Source organism: Falco biarmicus, chromosome 8 (genome assembly GCF_023638135.1).
Source record: "Falco biarmicus isolate bFalBia1 chromosome 8, bFalBia1.pri, whole genome shotgun sequence".
Lineage (NCBI taxonomy): Eukaryota > Metazoa > Chordata > Aves > Falconiformes > Falconidae > Falco > Falco biarmicus.
The window spans coordinates 53,323,985-53,343,847 of record NC_079295.1 but is presented as its reverse complement, the minus strand read 5'-3'; the positions used below and the strand labels follow the sequence as shown (position 1 = coordinate 53,343,847).

The window sequence follows — 19,863 nt, the reverse complement described above, 5'->3', positions numbered from 1 at the left end:
AAACCACCTACTAAAAGAAACAATTTCAGTTATGCTACCTCAGTGAGATGACCTACACGTTTCCTTTGTTAGATGTTGCATGTTTAAGTACTTCAAAGAACTGCCTTAACAACAAACTAAATTTCTTTAACATACCGATCGCAAGCATCACCTGCCCCTAACAGAATATTCCTTTCCTCCAGAAAAGGCTATACTTTGAAAGGCCTACTGCAATTACGGTTTGCTTAACAAAAAAAAAAAAAAAAAACACAAACCAAAAAAACCAACATTTGTGCATAAGTTCCAGTTGTCCACTGTACAGCCCACTCTCATAACATAATATAGTTCTACCTCAGACTTGAAGGAATAGAAGGATTCATTGATAGGGGATCTAAAATGAAGTGCTAGGAAAACCAAAGTAAGAAATAGGTATTTCAACCTAACTTAAGGCAGTTCTGGAAAGCAGTGCACTGCTGCTTCACACCTATTAAAAATTAGAATCAGTTTTCCATGCTGCCTGCTTCCTTCCCCGTAAAGGTGTCCTGGCTCTCTTCTGCTTTGAAAGGGCAACTCTAAAGGAGAAGACTGTTGAGACCCATCGTAAGAAACTTATCTCCAAGAAGTTTTACAAGTAACCAGAGCAATCAGTAGAGTCTAATAATGTTTCCGGTATACCTATCACTCCAATATACATATGCATTAAAGACATAAATAGCAACAGGAATATCAGGAACTATATTTAATAAAAGGCTACCGGGGTAGATGAGATCAATTCTGGCAGTCCAGTCATCTTTAGACTGAGAAAAGCTTTCAATTGGCTAGGGTACGCAGACACAAAAATATGATTAAAAAGTCAGGGTTTATTTCCATTTGTCAACTGCAAGTTAATGAACTATGAAAAATACTAGTTACCCGTTATGTAAAAGCTAGTTTGGGTATCAAACCTAGAAGTCTATCACTTAAGTTTACATATTAGTAATACAAATCCGTATTGCTTTAAGCAAGCAAAGTAAACCCACTTTTTTCAAATCAAAATTCTATAGCAGAATTACTGCAATGAATACATATTACTACTCAATTTGTATGCAAAAACACAGTACAGTTAAAAGAGTATTTTTTAAAAAAATAAACATGAGAGAGGGAAAAAATCCCATTTAAATTTGTAACTGTACATACATAAACATCTAAACAATACATCCTGGGGCTAAGTGTTTTCACATTACTACCATGTAAAGTCTTAAGCTCTCATCTTGAGGCCCCAATGTCTCTTAACTTTTGCTTCTCCATTAAAAGAAACAAAAGTGAAAAAGCACCTTGCTCTGCGAAGAGCAGTCGAAGGAGAGAACCCACTGAACTGCTTCAGAAGCATTTCACATCTGTCTACAAACACACTGAATTAAAGTCAACAAAGCACGGTAACTTCCAGTGTTGTGGTAAGTGTTAAATAAAGTCTGTTGTAAATGACTATGATCAAAACTCATCTTCACTACCATGTCAGACAACAGTAATCTCCGATTACCTTTCTATGCTTTGCTCTTGTACTCAGTATCATCCTTTGTGTTTTGCAAAAGCCAAAACAAGCAAGAACTGAAGCAATTTTTATTGCATGGATAAAAGTTCAAAGACTATAATAATATGTTGAAATAATGTAGAGCTAAGTATATATATTTCATGCATGTATCTAAACTGAGGTTTTAAATTATAATATTCAATATAAAACACATTTAGATCATAGCTATTTGAACATAAAGTACATGTATCTAAAACAGAGATTATGCAATAACCTATTTTTAATATACGATTTACTTGGTGTGATAAAGCGCAATATGGAACATATTGCTTTAAGTGGCAGGCACCTTACTGAAAAAAGCATCCACAGAAGCCAAACTATCAACTGAACGGTTTACTCACCTCCTGAGCTAAGCAGGCTAGAAAATGCTTATTTCATTTAGAGCTCTAAAAACATGGCACAGGACTGCAGCATAGGTAACTCTTTGGAAATAACACATCATCAAGAATAGATGTTGCCTCTCCATCACACACTCGGCACCAAGAAAAATCTGGTTAAATATATGACAGTTCAAATTAAGTAACACGTGACAATCCACATCTAAGTGAAATATAAGAAGCTTACTACTCAAAGACTTTTGCAAATCAATGTTATGCTTGGTGTTTTTCAAAGAGGTACACTTGCCTGAAATCCAAGCTCTTGTTTCTGGGACACTTTCAAGACAGAGGAAAGACAAGGGCAGAGTATACATAGAATTGAGTTTGAAAGAATACCTCAAGAGAACTGGTTAGAATACCCCAGGCAGCAGTGATTTTTAATTTGTAACCACTGTCAACCTGGATCTACTACTGCAATCATTACCCAAGTGGAAACCAACTAATGGATACCAAACAACATGCAAATATACCAAACATTGTATTAGCTTACAGGACACCGCTCCACAAAGTTAGAAGCCCTCTGAAAGACTTCCAACTCCCAGGAAACTGAATCACAGAAGTTTATGTAGCCAGGATGCTGATGCAGACTTTGAAGAATTACCCACTGTAGAGACAGAAGAATCTCAAAGTTGATAAGCCTAAAGAGTATACAGGTGGTCCCCCCTAATAACAGAAGTGGGAAGGTACCCCTCACCTTTTCATTGGAAAGGATTTACAAGTTAATTTGCAGAATTTCCTTCAGTTTTCTGCAACTTTGAGTTCCATCAAGGATATAAAAGCAAACTTTAAAAGATAGAATGCTTTCAGTTTAGGCTTCCTGCTGACTACCAATTCTACTGGCATGCTTATAAAACTGAAAGTCTGTTTAAGCTGAAATTACAATTATCTTTTAATTTTTACATCTGTTGGTATTATTAGTTTCAAGTGTCAATTGCATTTTAAAGTAGATGCTTTGCCAATATATTTGGAAGTGTTACACAACTGCAAAACTTCATGATTAAAGTAAAATGCCTTGAATATGGACTTCAAGATCATCCACATACCAGTCAGACCCAAGACACATGGAAAAGAATGATACTGTTAATTAATGGATGAACTTTAAGCCAATTCCACATCAAGATGGACAAGATCCATCAGTCCCATAATAGAAAAGAAAAAAAATTATTTAAAGCATACTGAAAATTTCACCTCCACCCTGTCTCTCAACACTTCAAGCCAAGTCAAGTCAAGCTACTCTGAGAAAGCAACGGTAATCCATGCTGTTGGAAGACAGAAAAGGATACTGTAAGAAGAAAGAACAGTTTAACCATCATCTGTTGTATCACAGTCTGACAAAGAACAGTAGTAGACCACAGCTACTTCAGGAAAGTTTGAGGCACAATCCACAGGCGCCCTATTTACCAGCAAGATTAGGGTTTACCAGTTTGAGAAAGGGAAGTCACACTCCTTGTACTGGCTCAAAATCAGAAGCAGATTGACGAATGTTTTCAGTATAAACAGCAGCTTTAACATGCCTTATACCCATTTCAGCAAACCCCTAAAAGCTAGTCCAGTTTTGTCAGAGATTTTCACTTTCCAAGTGGAAACCTGGGAATGAGTAAGCCTTTCAAGAAACATTTGATAAGTGACCGCAAATAACACTCAAAGGTTTGAATGTAGAGACACAAGACAAACTATTTTCATACAAACATTACAAAATCATAAAAAAAATTTTAGGATGAGAGCAATATCACGACAACTTCTGATCCAACCCTGTCCTCTAAGTAAGGCTACATTTGACACTATGTCATTCAATATATAACCTCTGTCAATCACAAGCAAAGTACCTGTAGTAATTTACTCTCTTAAACACACACACACACATCACACTTATGGTTCCAGTGTTCTGGGGATAAAGCAAATATCAAAAAACAAACAAATGGTTGTTACTTAAATGCTAGAATTTCACCAAGCTCCTTTACACATCTGAGAAAAACCACAAAAGAGAATAGGTGATGAACTGTAGGAACACCTTGCACACCGAGTCTAAGTTAAAAAAAAATAATTATCACACCAAAACACAACCCTGAGTAACAGATATTTCTTTACTGTTGATAATGTGTATCACTGAACATCAGTACTTAGAATCTAAACCTTCTGCAGACAAGGACAACCAAATGTTGTCCCTGCTTATTAAATGAAGTTATTAGTAAAAGAGAACTTAAAAGGCAGGAGAAACGTGCCACATTTTCTCAAAACTTCTGCTATTTTCCTTCTCGCATCATGCATCTTAAATTTCTCAACTTGGGTGTACCTTCCCCCCCGCATCATTCTTGGTGTATATGGTTACAACACACTAGATTCACCCTGTGGAGTTTATACCAACAAAATGAAAGCGTACATAGACTGCAATTTTCAAGAAGTGTTAAATATAAATGATTTACAAATCTAACAGATGTTTTGCAGATTAAGACAACACAAACTAGAGAATGGATGCAACAGTCCATTATTTACCCTTATTCTTTTTGAGTAGAAAGGTCCATGAATAAATCAGGAAAAATATAGGATTCAAGAGTTGCCAAGAAAGCAAGCCATAACTGAAAACTGCTGCTAGAATTATAAGAACTTGAAGCTGTCTATAAGAGTTTATTTTCATCATATAATGCTGCAGGAAGGCTTTCCTCCTCTTCCACAACCAAATCCCAAGATATAATTTCAAACACCTGTCTACTAGCAATGTACTGGGCATCTTTTGGGTATCTAAGATCAGAAAACAACTTTTTGCTCTCCCCTTTCCCCTCAAAAGCTATTGTCACACACAAGTGGAAAGGGAAATAGCTTAGAGAAAAAGACAATAGGAAGGCACGTGTCCATCACATCTGTAGGATTAGAAGGAAAATTTTAGTCAAATGAGAAAGCAATAGAAAGTCCAAGTCCTGAATGTTGGCAAAACAACAGAACATAAATTTAATCCCCCTTGTGTCCTTAATCTTTGGGAAGGGGAAAAAAAATGCAGAAATAATTATCCTCTCTCCAGAAGAGCAAACTAAAAACTAGGACTTATTAATCCTACATTTTAAGGTTTACAAATGCTATGCTCATCAGGTATTTCCTTCCTCCAGGTGCAGAGCAAGATTTACACTAATTCGGAGCCAGCAGGTGGCATTCACATCTCACACACCCTGAGCAAACAGGGTGTTAGGCAAATGCAGGACACGGGCAAGCTCACAAGCCTTATTTAAGCCCCATACCTAACAAGTAGTTTTCAATGACAACTTGTACAAAAGCATGGGATATTAACTACAGTCGTGCATGAAGCATTCTGCTATCCGCTCTGACACAACAGGACAGGATTGCCGCCTGCTGCCTGCCTGATGGCTGCCTGCATGTCCTGCCTCTCCTCAGCACCACTCCATCAGCTATACCCAGAACTCCTCACATCAGAACTTTATCCTAACATACAATAAGGCACGTAAAAGTTTATTACTACTGTTGCCAGTAAGATCACATTTCTAGTTAATGCAACAAGCCTTTAGAGCAACAGAAGTGGGGATACGTGCCTCTTTAGATGATTATTTACTGCGTAAGAATTTTTTTTTTAACTCAGTAGACATGGGCTCCCATTCTCTGCTGATTTTCAAAACTTCCTGTTCAGCTGCTGACAGGTACACAAGACTGCCATTAAAACAGAGAAAATACTTCCTTACCTCAAATAAATGTAGTAATAAAGTCCACTGAACACTGAGGTGCTTGTGTTATCAACTCCTAAATGGACATCCTATTTACAGGGGGTAGGGTAGGAGAAGAAATCAGACCTTTAATACAAACACCACTGACTTCATATCAAAGTCCACAAGAATAAAATGCAAAGTCAGTGCATCATTTCAACAAAGGAAACAGAATGAAATAAAAAGAAAAAACCCAAAACAAACCAAAAAAAGAAACTTTAAAACCAGAAATATATGGGAAACATTTTTGCTTTTCTTTCACCTTGAAGATCAAGTAATTCAGAACATGACTTGAGAAGGCTAAAAGAGTTCACTGGACAGGTTTTTAAAACATTGATTAAAAGAGTCTTCTTCGTACTGTACAGAAGTAGCACCCCCTCACAGCCCTGAAGGGAAAGCAGAAAGGACTAGGAATTATTTTCTTCCAAGTATATGATGAAAACTGTATTAACACATGCAGTGAACGCATCAGCTGCTTTTTGAAGCTATTGAATGAGTAAATGCCAATACAAAACTTCACTTTTGTTAAATAAGAACTGGCAGGTTCAAGATATTGATCCCCCTTCATTAGGAAAGTTTGTAAGATTGCATGAATCTTGAATGCACTTAATGAGATAGTGGAGACAGGTGGTTACTGAAAACTATCTTTCCATACTAGAAATCCCAGTGTTTTCATGTAAATGCAGGCTGAAATGTACATGGGTTTGATACAATCGTACTCCTCCTTTTTTTTTTGTTCAGTGGAAAAACTTGTTATAAGAATTCTAGGCCTGCCTCTAGATACACTAGACGCAGAAAGAAATTAAATAAAAATGCTGATGCTCTACAAGTTCACATGCTGCTACACAAAACAAACATATAGAGAAAAGCTGATACCCAATACTATCATTCAGTCACTTCCAACCGAAGTCATAAAGTCTGAAATAAAAATTAAGTCTTAGGTATTCATGTAACACCTGTTTTCTGATAATGCTTCAATTTCTTACAGGTAGTAAGTTCTTGGACTATTCCTAGAGTTCATTTACCACTGCATTTCCTGCTCTGAGATATCTGAACAGAGACTCCTATTCATCTACAAGTATTTACTTGTCACCAGCCAAGTATTACAGACCTTATGTCTAGAAACTCAATTCCTGTCCACGCACTCTGAAGAACTCTGCTTTTAGAATTTAAAATTCATCTTCTGGAATCTCATGTAAGAAGCACCTCTGAAGGAAGTCCAAGATCATTATGAATGGAGAGAAAGAAGTGGCTCCACTGCATAAGAGAATCTAGGAGTAATAGCAGAAGCCTTCATATATCACTTCTTCACAGTTCTTACTGTGAAGACTTGCCTCAGGGCCTGTGCTTAAAAACAGGGGAAACTGAGATGCATGCTTCCACTGAAGGCACAACAGAAAAGCAGCAGTTTGCCTGCTACAGATGACCTTTACTGCAAAGTGCTGCAGTAGGTCTGGCTGCATCAGGATCTTCCTCGTACAAGAAAACCTCGGGCAAATGAGTCAATGAGTGCTTAGTATGATATGACTTTTCAGGAGCAAGGGAGAAGCTGGCATCTTCCTTCTTCACATCTATAGACACCCTAAAAGTACAGAAGCATGTTTGTCACCCTACTAACCAGGGAAACAATGTGATTTTTGATTTTGCTATTACAACTTCAGACCTATAAAAGAATCTATGTTACCTAGCACTACATCTGAAGTTGTAATGCCTCCTGGCCTGCTTTGAGACATTTTAATATTTCATACTAGAAGCAAGTAGTTTGCAGATTACATTTTAGTACGCGGCTTCAAAAGGCAAGCTGGTAACACTTCAAACGACAACTGACAAACTTAAAACTTAATTCCATAACATTACCCAGAACTTGGGTTTCAGAAAACGCCTGCTGTTTCAAAAACCAACGACGAAGCTAGGTTCAGGACAAAAGTGCTGGTCCCTAATGGCTTTCCTTTTAGAAAGCATTGAGAACGTTGCTGTTACAGAAAGTTATTAAACAGCTAGTAGTAATGTAAAAGGGAGTCATAAAAGGCATATGACCACGCATGCAGCTTAAAGGGGGGGGGGGGGGGGGGGGGGGGGCGGGAGAAGTACTGCATTTTTTGCATACCGATTATTTTAAATAATAACCCCAGTCAAATTTCACTTTCCTCTCATGTACTTGTGTAGTCCTTTTATGTCTAGAAAGCAAGCAGTAAGAGGAGGAGGTATTTTCACCTGTAAATAGCAGTTAGATGGTTAACAAGATACATAAGCACCACTGGTGAGTTCCAGACTCCCAAGAACCCCTTGCTGCAGGAAGGCAATGAGAGGAGCAACCCCAGGCCTCACAGTATGGTAAGGCTTTAAGCTATTTTGTGGTAAGAAACAGTCGTCGTCGTCCCTCACCCCTCCAAAAAAAAGGTTATTTAAGAACCATTAAACTTCATTTACTGCAGACAAGGAGCAATCAGATACTAGTAACTACTTCAGGACTGTAATAGCGTGGCTTGAAAACCATTATTCTGAAAAATAAGGTTACCTAGGCAATGTAACACACAAGGCAACGAGAAAAAGCGATCCCAGGGTCTGTACGTCTGTACAAAGCCCGGGATAAATGCTAGCGTTTGCTGCTCAGGTCCTTTCCCCGCGGCAGCCAGGGATGCTGGAGGCCCGACGTGCATCCCAGCCAAGCCAAAAGGATGGGCCCACGTGCTCGCCCCCCTCCGGCTCCCCCATTTTCTCACTCCCAGGGGACAGTACTTTCGTTAGGGGCAACACCGTCCGGCGGGCGGGCGGGCAGCTGCCGGCCCCGGGCAGGGCCCGCTCCCCCCTGCCGCGCTGGGGCCGGGGGCGGGCGAGAGGGGCCGGGAGGGCCTGCCCGCCCCGCCGCGCTCCCTCCACCCCCGCTACAAGGCTCGAGGAGGCGGCTGCCCGTGAGCGGCTGCCTCCGGTCCCCGGGGAGGACGCGGGGGCAGGAGGCACTCGCTCCCGGGCGGACCCACGGCTCCGGCCCCACGGGCGAAGGCGGGGGGGGGGGGAGGGGGGGAAGGGAGGGGGGGGGGGAGGGGAGGGGGGGGGGGGGGGGGAGGGGATGCCCCTGCCGTCGCGCCCCCCGGCCCCTCCCCGAGGGCCGGAGAGGCGCAGGGCGCCCTCGCTGCCCCCGTCGCCGGGGCGGGGGGGGAGGGTGTCGGGACGGCTCCCCCGTGACATCTCACCTTTTAGAGAGGTCCATGAGGACCCCAGAAAAAAGCTTCTCTCCCAGCCGGAACGAGACCACCAGGGCGTCCTCGATGATGTGATCCAGGGTGACCCGCACCTCGGAGCCAGGCAGCAGCGGAGCCTCCGCCTCCCCTCCGGCCGGAGCCACGGGCACCGGGGACTTGGGCTCGACAGCGGCGGCATCAGCAGCATCCGGCTCCTCCTCCTCCGGCCGGGACGGCTCCTCCCCGGGCTCCGGCTCCGCGGAGCCCCCAGTAGCCGGCGGGCAGGGCTGCGGCTCCTCCTCGGGAAGTTCAGGGTGCCCAGCAGGCGGCGGGCAGGGCTGCGGCTCCTCCTCGGACTCCGGGCTAGGCGCTCCGCGGTGCTCGGCCAGGGGCGAGCCCTCCTCCGGGGTGGAGGGCGGCAGCTTCTCCGTCCTCTCGGCTTCCGGCTCCCGAGTCCCGGCCGGGCTCCGGGCGAGCTGCACAGGCGGCGGCTCCTCGGCCTCGCCGGGCACAACCTTCCCTCCGTCGGCCTCCTCCCCATCAGGCACCACCGACTCCACGGCCTCGGTGACGGCAGGGAGAGGGTCCGCACCGGCCTCGCTGCCTGGGATAGGCTCCATCTCAGGCTCGGCTTCGCCAGCCCCCCCATCGCCCGGCACCGCTGCAGTTGCTGCCGCCTCCGCAGCCATGGCCGCCATTTTCTCTGCTGCTTCACCGCCGCCTCCCTCCAGCAGCGGGATCGATAACCACGGCCTTCCCCGCCCGCCTGGGAGGGAGAGCCCGCCCCCTAGGCTCGCATCCGGCAGCCTATTGGCGGGCGCCGTGCATATTCCTGCTTCTACTGGAGAGCGGAGTAGTCCGTCAAGCCGAGTGGGAACTTCTCGTTGGCCAGCGGGGACTTCATTCAATGAAGAGTCGGGAAGAGGAAGAAGGGGCGTGGCTTAGCACTTTACAGGCCGTTAGCGATTAGAGGGGCCGGGCCTCCAGGGCTGCTCCGCTATCTCATTGGTGGCAGGAGGAGCCGTTCCCGTGGGAGGCCGGTAATTGGCGGCGCCAAACGTCTGTTAGGGGGGGAGCGAGGCAGGAGCCGCGCGGTGGCCGGCATGCGCGCTGCGGGCAGGCGGCCGGGAGAGGGCGTGAGGGAAGATGGCGAGGGCAGGAGGGTGGCGCCGGGGGGGGCAGGGTCGGTCGGTCGGTCGGTCTGTCTGTCCGTCCTGTAGTGGCATCCCCGGGGGGGAGAGGCTGTCTCTGCCTCCCGGCTGCTACTGCACCGCGCCCGTCGCCGCGCGTGTGCAGGCCGGGGGGGGCACTGGTCTGTGGCGCCACCTGTCCCTGTGCGGTGGCGGTGAGCGGGGCCCACGCTGAGGGGAGGGGGGTGGGTGAAAACCTGTGGTGAGAGAGAGGGAAAGCGTGAGGGAGGCAGCGGGCCTGGTGTCCTTTGTGAAGTAAATCAACACGTTAAACAAGTGGCGTGAATTTGGTACAGCGGATAAAGGTGAAAAGCGCAGAGCTGGGAGGAAAAGTGTTAACCTCTTCCCTGGAGATGTACTGAATCGGTTGCTACTGTGTGGGCATTTTTTCCCCGCAGGTAGGAAATCTGGTATTTCCTAAAGAAAAAATAATGAAGAAAAGAAAGGTTTCAGTCCATGTATGATTTTACATTTTGGGAGCCCGAGCCCTTTGTAGAAAGGAAGGATTTGTTGGAAGGATGGCTGGGTAAAGAAAAGTAGATCAACTGGAGGCAGAAAGACAAAAGTGATGTTAAAGCACGAATGGGTTTACTCTTCCTAGTGCTATTATCAGAGCTATACTGTGCGGCAACAAATGAAATTTTCTGAGAAGTGAAGAGTCAAATCTTACGGATTTTCTTTAAAAATAAAGTATTTTTTTCTTTCACGTTAGGGACTTTTATTGGCTGGCTTCAAAATTACTACCAACCATATGATTAGAATAAAAATGGAGCTACACTGTGGGTTGTCAGGTAGAAAACTTAAAAATAATGGGCATGAAGAAGTAAGGAAATTTTTGCAAGGTGTATGAGGAAAAAAACCTTGATCAGATTTAAGGCCTGGTACTACACACACCTTTTTTTTTTTCCTTTTTTTTTTTTTTTCTCTTCATAGTAGGAAAAGTGAGTTATATGTAGTTAAAGTACTACAGTAATGCAAAGATGATTTTTTTTTTAATAATATTAAATGAGGACATGGAATAAATAGTCTTCTGTAACACCAAAAAAGTAATGTATAAGTATGCAAGTAAGACATGATCTTGCAAGATTCTAGTTGTGGGCTTTTAGTAATAAAGGCATGATTAACCTACTCTGTCCTGATCATAGTTGTTTAACTTACCTAACAGACATAAAGACTCTTTCTTTTGTATCTGATACTGATTTACTTTGCATGGTGAGCATAATGTTTGCATTATTGATGGTGTAAAGTGTGTAAGGAACATGTGGGAACATCAGGAAGAACAGCTAGACACATTTCTTGGAGACAAATATATTTGAAATATAGTTAAAAGAATTTGCTAATGATTAAACTGCTTAATTTTTGTATGTTTTATTACTACATCTGTTAAATCAATGGTTTGATAGTGTGGATGGGTAGAATAGAATAGGTTTATTGGGGAGGGAGCAGTAGATACTGAATTACAAATGTATTTTTTTCCAGCCATGTTTGCAGCTTTGTCAGTCTGTATCACAGAGAAACAGCAGATGGATACAGCGTGTGATCTGTGGCTTAAAAGGAATCAGATTTGGTGAGCTTTTCCATAACTACCTACCATTAATATTACTTCCTAAGTCATTTTGTTAGACCATATTTGTAAAAGATCTGTATTCTGTATCCTGAGGCCATAATGCTTTGAAAGATGGCAGCTGTCTGAGCGCCCCTAAGGCTCAATGTGTTCTTTGGCAGAATTCTGGAGAATAACGAGAAGATTTGTGTTGCTACTGAGTTACCTTCATTTCAAAGCTATCCGTGTGGAAGGATTTCAGTTCTAATTCAGATCTGAGATTACAGGTTTTCCTGTATGTTCTGCCAAGGAGAATGCAGTAGTGGCTCTGGAAGGTTCACCGAAGCTGCAAATGATTCGTAAAGAGTTCTCAACTCAAAGAAGCCTGGTCTAAAAGAAATAGTCATAGAAGTGGAAGGAGGACTCTGCTGTTCTTCCCTCTCATTATTTTTGTTATGTGCGATTATGACAACATATGACATATAGAAAATAAACATTTGTTTCCCAGAAACCTTTTACCTTATTCAGACAAGTAGTAGGCTAGATTAAAGAAACATATTAGTGAAGATCGTTCATACATAGCACTAAAACTGTCTTTACGCTGCTCTCCTACGCAAAGAATTTCACTGTGCTTGGAGGTACTCCAGCTGTATTTCAACAGTAGACCAAACCATACTCCGCATGCACAGGATTGTTCTGTACATTAGAAGTATGGTTTTGTTGTTACTGTTTTAACACTAGTAGTAATCTATTTATTTACCCCAAGACTAATGTGAGGAAAAGGCATCACATTAGCTAGAAGGGCTCGTAGGGTACAGGGATATGTATTGTCATATATTCTGTACTATTTTTTGTAATTTTTTTTTTTTATCAGGACACCTAGTACTATATTCCAAAAGCTTACAAACACTTGCACTCAGATAAATGTTTGCAAAATTGCCAGACAGCTTTCACGCAGGGAAAGCCAGAACTGTCATGGTCCTTACTATAAAACAGCATGGCTTGTGTAGATACTAAGTGATTTTGATTGTGCTAGCCAGTCAGTTCAGTTAGCCACAGTTCATTTCTCTGGTGCTGCTGTGCCATGGCATAGAAGGGCAGCAGTAAATTCTGAGACTACAAGAAATTGCAACTAGTACAAAGAGGCTACTCACTTGAGCTGATGGGATATTGAGATCCAGTAGCTCAGCTCAGCAGGCCTTTTGTTATGTTAAGTTCAGACTAACATAGAGGATGGGCATAAAATGGAAGATTTCCTCTTGTAAAACATCAGTGAGGTTAATGCTTACTGCAATCCACCTTGTTGTAGGTGTTGCTCAGGCAGACCATTACCATTAAAATGCTGTCATCTTTACATCTACTAGAGTCCCCAGCAATCCTTATGCTGGGCATGGGAGAGAAATTTGGGTGTATGGCTTGTTAATGCTCTGAATTGTTTCTTTGCAATAACAGGAGATTATGTGCTTGACCCAAGTGGTTGAAACTACTAGGGGGTCTTAAAATAGAATGTAAACAGCTCTTTTGCAGTATCATTTGCATGTTGAAAGGTGCTATATGTGCTTTTAACAAGGGCTAAATAAGGACATTTATATACTAGTGTAATGGCCAACAGAAATATGATACCAATAGGTAACCTTTAAATGGAAGTTTACCAACAGTAGGCATGTAGATGCAGGGTGAAACTTGTAAGTTTAACAAAAAAGTGCTGGCTATATAATTTTTTTTCCCTCCCAAATTCCTATGATCACCATTTAATTTCTGTTTATTTTAAATCTAGCCTTAATCTCTTTAAGATAGGGTTTGTCTTTCTGTGGCTGGTTTGCATAGTGATTGGCATAGCTGGGGTCTTGTTTCTATCCTGGAACCTTTAGAAACTGCCAAAATAAAATGGATTAAGTTAATGGAACAAATTGCACTAACACACTTTCTGTAGATTAAAACAAGTCTCTGTGCATTCAGCAAGTGGTAGAAAGGACAGAAGTAGAAAGAAGAAAATATGAATTTGAGAGAGGAACTGATAGAATTGAAGGGAATAAAGTTATGAATTTCAAAGCAAGAAAAGAGCAAAGCTCTGTGAAGATGTGTTAACAGCATATTGGTAGGCCGGATAGCTGGAGAAGTTGTAATAAGTTTGGGTTGAGTGAGTGAACAGATGCGATGTGGCTGCATGATGCCTATAAGAAGTAAATATGATTGTATCTGGATGTATGGTTATACATGGGTGAAATAATTGTTTCCATGTGTGGAAGTCAGGATGCGGTAAGGATCGGGTCTGGCAGACTTGACTGTTCAAAGGCCTGAGCTGTTCAGTATTAGTGATACTGATTTGTTTTGTTCTGTCATGACCAAAACGTGTTATTGCACTCACCTAAAGAAACTCTTGAATTTTGTGAATTGTCACAGCATGCCTGTGTTTCAATTAATAAATTCATTGGGTCTGGGTGTGTGTAGTTTAAGATGTGTAGTGGTAACATCATTCTCTGGGCACTAAGTTCCATAGAAGTGCACTGTGATGAAAGAGCCAACACAAGATGCAAGGTTGTAATGGAACAATATACATAAATCAAGTATAATCAGGGTTGCAGTGAAGCCAGAGTGCATGATTGCAGCATGTTTACAAATATCAGCTTTCTCAAACCTAATTTAGCTACGAATAGCAGCGGAACTGTGGTAGCAGTCTCTGGAATGGGCTGTACCCTGGTAATTGCCTAGTAGCTGGAATATGTGGTGTTATTGGTATCCAGGCTAGCTGGATCTGTGTAAGTTTACTATGCCTGTTCATGCTGCAACTGATCTGTCTTAGTGTAGGCATATGAAAGCTCTAAACGGGTGTGTAGATTTATAGGGAGTGTTTATAGAGTCTTGGTACGTTAGTAGGTATTTTTCCTAATATCTGGACCAGGGCATAAGAATTTTAGATTAGAGGTTTACAATTTGAAGTTCTACCAGCCTTGCTGAGACTTTGACTCCACACATTAAAGGGATTGTGTTTTATAGACTTCTAATATCTCCAGTCTTTGCTGGCACTTCAGCAACAACACTGAAAAGCATACTTTTCTCTCTGTGTCAATCTGAATCATAGTGGCAATAGCTTCCTGTGACTGCTATAGTGACAACAATTTCTTGTGACCCTGAGGAAAGTCTGAGGGTCTCAGAAAATCTCCACAAGTTAGGATTTAGTGACCACAGTTTTATGCTGTGTTAATAAATCCATTTTAACATTATTATTCAGTGTTTGCAAGGCATGATATGCTATTGTGAAATTTTCAAGGCTTTCCTATTTAAAAAGAAAACGTGTAACCAATGAAAGCCAATGTCTGTAAGTGTTGCAGAAGAATATAAACAAACAAAGTAAGGGTTAAATTACATTTAAGCTCTTTTGAAACTTCATTATTGATTTATTACAGAAAATTTATATGGGCGGAGAAAATAATGTGTCATTCCTGTAATGTTTAGTAACTGATTTTTGTAGCCATATGAATGTAGAACTCGTTTTGTTAGGTTTATGAATGATCATTAAATCTGCCCTGCAATTTGAAAACTTAATTATATGATAAATTTTTTGTGAACAAGAGATGAAGTCAACGATTGGGGCTTTACCTAATGTACATATGGATAATTGATTTAAATCAATTACCGTAGTTGGGGATGTTTTAAAAAAAAATAATTGCAACTGTAAGCAAGTCCTTGGGGCAAAGCACTGGCATTAGCTCCCTGCTCACCTCTCACACTTATTTTATAGTTTTAAAGAAATGCGAGTTTAAAACTGCTTCCTATTTTATCTTGTAAGCTGGTTTCTGCTATCTTCTGAAATTTGTATAGCTGTAGGTACTGGTGGTATCCATATTGTATCTCCACATATTTTTCTATTCAGATAAAATAAAACAACTTTGAAGATGCAATGCTATTATTGTTTCATATTTTGGCATCTAAAACCTTACCTATAGTTTTGCACGCATACATTATACTCTTATTCAAAGATCTTTCATTATTTAATACACATAAAAATAAATTCATCATGCACTGAAAACTAGGTCTATAGGGTCTTTCAAACTGTGATGGTTGTTACTAAATGGTTATCTTATTGATTGTAACTAATTCTGAGTAGATTAAGTGCCAGTCCTTTTCCCACACATACGCACTAGTCCTCTTCCACAGTTACTTATTTGCAGTATTAAAAGTTGTGGGTGTGGAATGAATTCATTCATTTACATGATACAGTTTTGTAGTGCCCAGCTAGATCAATCAATTTTGCATCTTGGAATCTCAGTAAATCAAAATTAGTCTAAAATGTGACTAAGGCATCCAAGAGCAGAATTTGCAGGGCATCCTTTTCAAAGTATTATCAGGACAATTCACCTTTCGTAGCACTGTGGTCCATAGATGAACCAGTGTACCAGAGGCTGTTGGGCTAAGGACACCACTGTGTCAGCACATGAGCTGCTTTGTGTTCCTGCCAGTTCCTTCTTGCTGAAGCTACAAACCTCATGATGGGCTGGCAGCCCATCTGGCCTCATCTTCATCAAGCATGGCAAGCAGGGAAGTACTACTTCCATTCCTCTGCTTTTATAGACCAGGTGGATTCAGTCTGGGAGATGCTAATTGGTTAACATGGACCTAAATGCCTAAGAAAGTTCATTTTCAATAGCGGTTTAGGTATAGAGGAAGGTATTCACATGACATAATTTAGTGCATAAATTGAATGGCCAGTTTAGGAGCTCTGTTAGCAGATAAAGGAATCACTCTCAGGACAGTGGTTCAGAAAGGGATACTAAACTAGCTCCGAAGTGATCTCAGAAGACCATCTGTCCTTTTGACTATATGGGTACTCTAGTTTCAGAGTTTAAACATGATGTGATTATCAGCTGTATTGCTTTATTCCAAAGAGGTAAGGAAGGTTCTACAAATGTTAACAAGTGTTTGTTTGGGCAGTAAGTGACTGCTTAATCTTTTGAGGCATCTAGCTTAATTTTGTCTTAATTTTGAGTGCTAAGCCTAAGTATTTTTGAAAGCATAAAGGCCTTAGGCTCTGTGGATAATTTTGTATCTAAAACATTTTTGTTTTCAGGGCTTGCATGAAACATAGTGCAATTTCTGACTCTATTCAGGAATCAAATTACTTGTATACATTCTTTAAACAGACTTGTGAGGAAGTGTTTTTCCTCAACAATTTTTTATTAGTTTTCCTTGATGGTTTTAGGAAAGTTTAATTTTCCTGTTATAAAAGAATGTGTTTTACATTTTCTGTGTTCTGCAAAAAGCAGAACTGTAGCTAGTGTGTTCTCTTTGGATGACTGTTAGTGCCAAGAGCAGCACGCTTGGGGACTGTGTTACTAAATTTAAGTCTAGGAAAACTGAAAACTGGTTTCTTCAGATGTTAAGTCTTTTCCTTTCTTCCTGCCTGTTTAAAGATCTCCCTGTCTATGATTTGTAGTGAACAGGGTAGGATATATTATTAGTCAAGTTTTAGGTGATCTTTTAGCCAGAGTCTCACAGTGTTTTAGCATAAATATAAGGCTGTATAAAAAAATCAAATGGAAATAGTTTACTTCAAGTAATCTATACAGTGTTCTTTCCTGTGGGGATGCAAGTCTTTGTATATTTGGATATGGTCAGTTGTTTCTAATTTGTGACTTCTCTGCAATGTACACATTTAAGTTTTTCTGACTTGTCACAAATACTGGTATATGCTCCTTCCTACCATGTCTGGCTGCTGCTTTTGACCTGGGTCGTAAGTCCATTCACAATTGCATATTTTTGCAAGTAAAAACATAGCTTTCAGTTTGCAGAGGATTCATTTATAGGAAAGTCATGTGTGTTCTTGAAGTGTCTAAATAATGAAGCTCCCGAGGTTTGATATGGGGTGGGAAAGCAACTGTGTCTTGCCAGACATTTAGTTGTGTCTTCTGTAGACATTTAGTTGTGAAATTCTGCTGTAGTTCTTCAGATTCCTTTAGGTATAACTTACTGCTCTGGGATACAGTCATGGCTTTCAGCAAACCAATAAATTCTGAAAGCATTTAACTGAGAGGTTGTTTAGTTTTGTCTCCCATGTTAATTTAGCAATTTATACTGTCAATCTTTTAAAGATCTTCCCTGTGGCTGTTAGATTGCAGCTCCTTTCTTCCTTAATGATCTGGATGATAGCACCTCCTTTGACATTTGACCAGTAATTAGTTAATAGATACCTGCTCTGTATTCTCCAAATCTTTACCCCTTCAATTGTAGATTGAAGAGGAAACTTTGAGTGTATGTTTTTTCATTCCTTATTTATGTATTTTGCAGTGAAGTTTATGGCACAGTAGGTGTCAGTTACTCATTGAAATACGGTCCTGACATGGCAAGCAGGACAGGGCCTTACCTGAATTTGAGTAGGAGATCCCTACAGAATACTGAAGTGATTTACTAATTGAGTCAGTAACAGCCTTTTCCTGAATCAGTACTAAATCAGCATCCTACACCGAGTAGCGGCTCAGGTAGCAGAGGACTTGCTCACAGAAACTTTTATAGAACAATTCCCTGTTCGGATTGAGTAGGGCGTTCCTTAGGGAGGCTTTGCCATGCAACTTGCAACTTTCATAGTTCGGTTGTTAACTGTTACTGTGTTTCACAGATACTGTTGCTGCTGTGGCATAATCTTTTCAAGCTGCCCAAGCACCTGTAGAAGTGGCCTTGATGCTTATTGGTGCCACAGCTGTCAGTGTGGAGAGCTCTGCAGTTGTGCCAGTTCTACTTGCTGACTGACTTCTTTTACTTTGCAGTGCAGAAGAAACAATTCCAGGACTTGTTGTAAGGGCTTGTCGTTGCTAATACCAGTGTGTTACTTGGCCTTAGCTTGCATGGCCTCCTTTGAATGGCTCTCTTTGTACCTGAAGATTTGCTCTAGAGCAAAACTCACTTTTCTCTCTCTCTCTCTTTAAAGTAATTATCCAAGAATGAAGAAAATAATTCCTTCAAGGAAGCTGTTCCAGAATAGGGATTAGGGAGTAGTCTTTGGAGTGTCCTGGAGGTGCTGTCTTTGACTTGGAATGTAAAATAAGCAACTGAAGTTCTCCTGGTACTTTTCCTAAGAGTTAGGTTATTAGTCTTGATGACTTGGGCATTTTTGTTTCTGTGGTGGTGTGGTTTGTGTGTTGGGTTTTGTTTTGGGTGGGGTTTTTTCCAGTTAAAATGAATGCAGTAGCCTTAGGTATTTAAGTTGCAGCTGAAATGTGTGAGGTTCTGCTCTGGAACAGAATTGGGTTTCAGTGACTTTCCCACCTGAGATGAAAGTTCAGAAGCTGCTTTTTGGCTTTAATCCCCTGCCAACATGTCCTCATAAAGCCATGATAATGATTTTCTTAGAATCACTAGGATACTTCAGGATCACCCAGAGATTCATCTATAAAAATGACAGGTTCTGCAAGATTTAATGTTGCTTTATATCTCAAGCAATATAAACCAACTTCTTAGGATCTATGTCCTCCTTCCTTAGCTCCTGAATTCCAGTCAGGAATGTCTAATTTAGTGAATTCTATGTGTTATGCATGGACATTTAGGTATTCTTTAGGATGAAAGGGGCTATTTGTAACTAAGATTGTGTAAGAATTTACATTCTAAGCTCTAGTTCTTAATACTTCAGGACACCTATGGGAGAGATTTTTAGATTTTTGTTGAAAAATATTAAGGGAATAAATGAAAATGAAGGAATGGTTAATTTATCAAAAGCCAAATGCTGTGTAGCTCTAAGTCTCAATAATTCCAGCTGGCAAAGTAAAATTGCAGTGCAATTAAATGATCAGAAATTGTATTTCAAGTAATGCAATATGTCTTATGAATATTTGATATATAAGTGAGTTTCAGAATATAATTGAGACATTTTTATGGCTAAAGGTATGAAAAATGAGTGATATGGTACTGAAAAATGCAACCAGGTACTTAAATGCTATCTATACAAATATGTATTAAGAGACAAAAGATGTGTGTGCAAACTTACTTTTGGCATTGCCTGACTTCTATTCTTACCCATGCAACTACTGTCTTTTCTTGCATTTCTTTGTGTGTAAATTAAGGTACAAATATAATTATTTTTTCTATAAATATATTATCTAGATCCATTAATTTCTGTTCAGTCTCTTTTAATTATTTTAAGAATGCTGTTTGTGAAACAGCTCCCTTGGAATGTTTGTGACAAATAAACAAGACAAGTCAAATATTTGGCAGGAATGTATTTAATATGATTTTAAAATATTAGAACTATGAATTTAAAATATTAATATGTATTTTAAGTCATAAGGAGAACAGCAAGAAAATATACTATACAAATATTTCCTGGA

At 40.8% G+C, this 19,863-nt stretch overlaps 2 protein-coding genes across 19 annotated transcripts in view; one reads left to right on the top strand and one right to left on the bottom strand.

Annotated features, from left to right (window-relative positions):
- PWWP2A (PWWP domain containing 2A) overlaps window positions 1-9,538 on the bottom strand; it is a 43,839-nt gene extending 34,301 nt beyond the window's left edge. For all 8 annotated transcript variants that reach the window (XR_008823479.1, XR_008823480.1, XR_008823482.1 and 5 more), the window contains exon 1: window positions 8,828-9,538. Coding sequence is in view for 4 of the 8 variants with exons in the window: in XM_056348815.1 (XP_056204790.1) it covers window positions 8,828-9,513 (686 nt within the window). In the remaining 4 variants the exon portion in view is untranslated. The remainder of the gene's footprint in view (window positions 1-8,827) is intronic.
- Window positions 9,449-19,863, top strand: part of FABP6 (fatty acid binding protein 6) — a 46,082-nt gene continuing 35,667 nt past the window's right edge. For 3 of the 11 annotated variants that reach the window (XM_056348834.1, XM_056348835.1, XM_056348833.1), the window contains exons 1-2: window positions 9,449-9,855; window positions 11,485-11,572. The gene's annotated coding sequence lies outside the window, so the exon portion shown is untranslated. Of the gene's footprint in view, window positions 9,856-10,017; window positions 10,532-11,484; window positions 11,573-18,470; window positions 18,558-19,863 lie in introns of those variants that run through there. The other 8 variants (XM_056348828.1, XM_056348826.1, XM_056348831.1 and 5 more) reach the window with 6 other exon arrangements.